General features: G+C 52.8%; 1 protein-coding gene across 5 annotated transcripts in view; it reads right to left on the reverse strand.

Moving 5' to 3' along the window:
- Positions 1–5573, reverse strand: part of GRIP1 (glutamate receptor interacting protein 1) — a 297390-nt gene extending 291817 nt beyond the window's left edge. For 4 of the 5 annotated variants that reach the window (XM_072327180.1, XM_072327202.1, XM_072327124.1 and 1 more), the window contains exon 1: positions 5433–5573. In XM_072327180.1, coding sequence (XP_072183281.1) covers positions 5433–5487 — 55 coding nt within the window. In that variant the 5' untranslated portion in view covers positions 5488–5573. The remainder of the gene's footprint in view (positions 1–5432) is intronic. The other variant, XM_072327157.1, reaches the window with a different exon arrangement.
- Positions 5574–6000: the final 427 nt, after the last annotated feature.

The following is a 6000-nucleotide window of genomic DNA, read 5'->3' on the forward strand; positions in this document are numbered from 1 at the left end:
ATCCCTGTGTCTTGGACCCAGCTGGTTATGAGAAGGAATGAAGAAGTCAACTCAGCGCCTGCGTCCTCTGCATGCTGAGTGTCACCTTATCCTATTCAGCCAGAGCAGTAAGTGACCTTCCTCACTGTTCAGGCTATCAAGTGAAGAAAGACCAGCTGTGCAAGATTCATTTGACTTCTGACTTGACTTTTTGGGAAGCACGTGACACATTGCGGTGGTCTCACCCTCATGGGCAGATGAGCTCCAACACATCACTCCCACTGCCCCTCCTCAAAGGAAAGGGGTGAGAAAACATGGTGGAAGAGGGCTCAAGGGTAAGGACAGAAACATCGCTCACCAACTATTGTCACAGATGAAACAGGCTCAGCACAAGATTAATGCAACTTGTTTCCTGTTCACAACTTGACAGAGCACTGAGAACTAAAAGCAAGCTAAAAACTTTCCCTCATCTACCTCTACTTTGCCTCCCCTCAAGCACTGCAGGGGAACAGCGAGCACTGGCTGTAGTCGGCACTTCGTATCCTCCATGGTCTCTGCCCCATGCTCCACACAGCCCCCCTCACGGGATGCCACCCTTCCCGAACCGACCCTGCGTGTGTTTCCCACAGGCTGCAGCTCTCCCAGCGCTGCTCCAGCAAGGTTCTGTACCGCGGGGCCCTCCCTTCAAGCACTGCCCCACACGGGTCCACACGTGCGGCAGCTCCCCAGCCTTCCTGCCCCACCACGGGCCCCTCCTCACGGGGCTGCAGCTCCGGCCCGGCCCGCTGCTGCCGGGTATCCACAAGCTGCGGCCTTCAGGCAGCATCCACTGCTGCCCCGCGGGCTCCTCCGCGGCCGCAAGCGGGGATCAGCCCGGAGCTCCGCCTGCCCTCACCTCGGTGCCTGCAGGGCTGTGTCTCGCATCCCTCTCCTCTCCCCCAGCTGCTGTTGCACAGCAGTTATTCCGTTCCTTCATCCTGCTCTCTCTTAGCACACCCAGCGCCGCTCAGAGCTCGGCTCCTGCCGCGGCAGGGTCGGGTTGGAGCGGCTGTAGCTGCTCTGATCTGATGTGGGGCAGTGCCGGGCTCTGCTCAGAGGGCACCCCTGCAGGCATCAGCTGCCAAAATCTTCCCGCATAAACCCAGGGCACACATATGAGACAACCGATAAAGAAACACAGAAAGCCTTTGAACAAGGTTTCCAGACCCAATTTTCCCAACATCCCAACTGCAAGCACCAGGTCTTCAGCTTGCTTTCTTCAGCTTCTGAGGTCTCACTTAGGCCCAAGAAGGATGAGATTCCTCTTACCTTATTAGGCCTCAGCTTACAGACAGTGCACAACTATCCTCATCCTTTTGCATTGAAACATAAGCTAATATTTCTTAACTTGCATCCAGGAAGAGCATGAAGCATATTCCCTGCTAAAGCTGCCTCATTTGATCGGATGTAAGTCGCTAAGCCTCAATAACACAATTAAGTCTAATAATGGGACAGTATCTCTCACTTATCTGAGAAAATGATTCTCTCCCAGTTTAAAATAAGCAGACAAGCTCGCAGAGCAGCGAGCTCAGAGACAGACATGCGTTGTCACAACATCTTCCATGAGAAACACACTGGTTTTGTATTTGAGGCAAGATTCACAAAGTAATGTGTATTCTTTAATCCTTGAGTGCAGGGTTTTAAAATGTTTCCTAGATTTCAATTTATTTCCCTGGCCAAAAGAAATTAAGAGGGATAAATGGATGAGCAGGAGAATAAAAAATGTAGTCTTTCCTTCATCCTCAAAATAACCAGGCTACTGTGCTGAGAACAGAAGCAGAACATCTACGGAGGGCATACTAGATTTAAATAATAATAATAACCTGGTTTTATCGTCAAGATCAAAGTATATAACTTAGATGCATTCTTATAATTAATAACCACGTACATTAAGGGATCCCAAGCAGCCCCTCGGTGAAAACACAAAATATGCAAATCTTACTTTCTGTACTCCCGTCAAACTTGATCAGCTATAAGGTTGAATCAGGAGTTCCATAAAATACCTTCATTTAACTTGACTGGGAGGGATAATGAGCAAAATTAACTCTGGGAACATTTTTCTTCTCAAAGTATTTGCTCAGATGTCACCTCAAGGAGCGTTTCAGGTGGTTTATAACAGGATTAGATTGGCGTCAAACACAAAAAGAAATGATACTGCGCCATTTGTTGAGAGACGCAGAGTATGGGGGTGGCACATGCCGCGTTGTTCTCCTTCACTCATCAGGGTGTCGATGTTTGCCAAGGTGAATTAACAGCGCTGACCGCTTCTGTGTTAGACCATTTTAGGACAACCGGCCAATTTCCATTAGCAAAATTCTTGTTTGGTCAAGTCTTTGGATAAGCTCCATTTCAGCGCAGGGCTTGAAGGAACTACAACGAAGGGCTGAGCAAAGGACGTTTTGAGGCAAGCATTCAACGCAGAAGAGAAGCTCTGAAGCAAGGGGCAAACAAGGATAGTGATACGCTACAATAACCCTGCTCACAGCACACCCAGCACGCCCATGCAGTGGCATCATTGTATCCGATATCCTGACAGCTCTTCCTATAAAAATAATGAAGTTTTATAGACATTTTGTTGAGCAACATGCAGCTGCAGCAGCGCCCCTGTCACGTTTCTGACACACTATGTGACACAGTAGCCATCCGAAACATTCCCAAAGCAATGCTGTGTTGGTTTGGATGGAGACAAAACATCAGCACCAAGGGAGCTTCCCATTCCACAGCACCATGGGGATACACCTGACTCTCAGGTCTCCACACAACCCCCACATCCGCTCTAGTAAAGCCACCCACCTCTCAGCCCCACATTTCAGTGCTCAGCACTATTCTCATTCCCACAGGCAGGGACAGGTGCACATGCAGCTCTATATGGACACATGTACAGCAAGCATAGCTGCCAAGATAGGGCTGAAAGGAGGACAGTGGATTCTGATGAAGTGTCTGGGGAAGATGGCCAGTACAACTCAGTCGCACCACCAGCCAACCTCTCCTTCGCCCCTTCTCACACCACTTCCAGCATCCTCTCCTTTCCTGGTTTCAACCTGCTGCTACAATATCTAGACCTGCACTTGAAATTAAGGCTGTGCACTAACGCTGTTATGACAGAGAAAATGTATGTGGACAGGGGATACAATATAGCTGAGACTGAAGAGGAGAGCAGCAGAAGAGACACAGATGAACCAGGATTATTAAACTACTTACTAGTTTACCCCTTTTGATCTCTGCCATGAGCTGACAAAGGGGTGCTGGGCTGTCACACAGCCAAAGTACTGCCACTGTCCTACTGGCATCTGCAGGGTACAGTGCAGACGAGCTCCTTGCACTGAAGGGATAAAAGTATTCTGTGTATGTATTATTATTCAATATCCACCAGAACCTGGGACAGATAAATGGATACTTCATATCCCATATACCACCGTGCTTCTATGCGACATTGTAAACTGTGTGTGTAAACTATGCGACAACGTAAACTGTATGCCTTTTATATCCAGTGCTATTCCATCCATAAATCACAGAATATTGAAAGATGGATGCAACGGTTGTTCAAAACAACGGCGCTGACATTCACAAAAGTCCCTGATAACACAACGCAAGTCAAGTGCTCTGCAGAGCATCGGAATGGAAATATTTTCCAGAAACAGCAGAGGGGGATGTTAGCACAACTGGCTCTGAACCAGAATTTAACCGTATCTGTAATTGCCTTTTAACTCCATGCCATGCTAAACTTCTACATTAGCTAAAGATACACCTTCAATTCATTACTGCGCTGGCCATTTTTCTGGCCAGTTTGAAAGCTTTATTTCATCTATCCTTTATGCCCAAGGACAGTTAACTTCAGTGCTGATTAACAATTTGGACCATTATATATATACATATAGATATATTTTTTAGTCTAAAGAAGAAGAGTTCCCGTAACTGGAGCTCTGCTCAATGATTAGCTAAACTACAGCAACATGCAATGAAACACACTTCAGTAAGTAATCATTTACTTCAGGTGCAGAAGAGCTCTTTTATTTACACAGTGGAAACAGAGCCACGAGAAGCATCACAGTGCTAATGTTATTGTAATATAAACCTATCCACCTCCAAACTGAAAAGGAAAGATTAAATAAGCATATTAACAGACAGGAATGGTTAACAAATCGGTGTTCTGGCCAGCATTAGACCCATCAAAGCCTTGACCACTGCTTGCTTCCAGCAAAGATGAGCCTGCATGGCACAGCTCACGACACATCCTTTATGCGGAATGAAAGGAGAAAATCTTCCCCATCTCTGACGTGCACAGATTAGACCCTCTTTAAAGTTTCCCCATCTGTAAAAGCATCTGATACATTCTGACAACTGTCTTCTATCCTACTGCTGCGATTCCCCAGCTGCACAGACATTCCTGACGTGAAGACATTCAACCTCACATTTCAGTAGTGACCACATTTTCTAAGGAGAGAGACAAAACAGCTTCTCACAGGCGAGATACCTGCTCCCACCTCACTTACTATTTTGATTACGTCATATGTTTGCCAGCAGCCGCCCCTTAAGGCAGGAATTACAGCAAGGAGCAGGGCACTGCTCCGAGGCAGTCCACCTCCAGCACAGGAACACACCACTTTCGCGGAGCAAACCAAACCTCCTCTTTTTTTTGGTCAATTTCTGTTCCTAGCAGGACATCTTTCTCTCCAATAAGGCAGCAGGCATAAAATGACTGTCCTACTTCACGGCTTCGCACGCTGCCATGGAACGTGAGGGTCTGAAGCAGGTGGAAGAGGATGGGCAGACCTGGAAGTTCCCAAACGTAGATGCACCGACCCTTTTCCCTCTGACTTACACAGACCCTAAGGCAGAGCCATGATAACCTCCGGAGGTAGAAGCTTTCTTTGTGGGGAGGACCGAGTCCCCGTTTTGTTCCCGCAAACAGAACACACTGAACAGTGCCCAGGAACACGCAGCCAGGGCTGGGAGACCCGAAACTGTCCCTCGGCCGCCGCCTGTCCGTGGGCAGCTCAGGAGGACCCCCGGCAGCGCGTGGGGATGCGCGGAAGGCACGGCCCCTTTCCCCGAAAGCAGAGGCGAGGAGCCCACCGCGCCCGGGCGCCGCTCCACGGGGGTGGGCGGGGGTCGCTGCCCCACGCCGGGAAGTTGCACGAAGTGTCGCGGCTCACGCAGGAGCCCGGCTCGGGGCCGGCGGCAGACAAAAGTTAGTTGCCACCAGCGGAGCGGGGCGGCTCGGCGCGGCGCCCACGCAGCCCCGACCCCCCGCCGCCGCCGCCACCGCCCCCGGCGCAGCTCTCCTTCCGCCGCCGCCGAGCCCGCGGGAGGCGCGGGGCCGCCCATCCAGTGCCGGGAGCGGGCACCGCCGGTACAGCAGCAGCAGCCCCCCACCCGCCCTCCTCCCTTCTTCTCTTTCCCCGAGCGCTCACCTCGCTCCTGCTCGGCTTGCAGGCAGATGGGGATGTTCTTCTTCCAGCCCGGCATGGCTCCGCGCGTGCTGCTCAGTGCGGCGGGGCGCTCATGGCAGGGCGCGGCGGCGACCCGCGCTGGGCGGCGGGAGGCGGGGGGAAGCGGGGCTCGGGCGGGCAGCGCGGAGGGGCGGCGGCCTCGCGGGGGGGAGGGGAGGCGGCGGAGCCTGAGGGACGCCGAGAGCGGGGCGGGCTCCCCCCGGTTCAGCCGGGGACAGGCGAGGGGCGAGCGGAGGAGGGATTGTGGGAGGGGGAGGCGCGGAGGGACGCCGGCCTCGGCGGTCGGCTGCGCAATGGAGGGCGCCGCGGAGCTGCCCCGTCAGGTGGGGCGGGGCGGGCGCCGCCAGGTGCCGGCCGGGCCGCGGAGAGCCGTTCAGCGCCGGGCGGGCGGCTCCGCACCGCGGCCTCTGCCCCGCAGCCCCGCCCCGCTGGGCCGGGGGCGTCCGGCTGGGCCCCGCCGGGCGGGGTCGGAACGCTGCTCCATCTTGTCACTTGTTGAAGGGACCGCGGGGCCTCAACCCGCCGCTCT

Source organism: Excalfactoria chinensis, chromosome 1 (assembly GCF_039878825.1).
Source record: "Excalfactoria chinensis isolate bCotChi1 chromosome 1, bCotChi1.hap2, whole genome shotgun sequence".
In the NCBI taxonomy this organism is placed as follows: Eukaryota; Metazoa; Chordata; class Aves; order Galliformes; family Phasianidae; genus Excalfactoria; species Excalfactoria chinensis.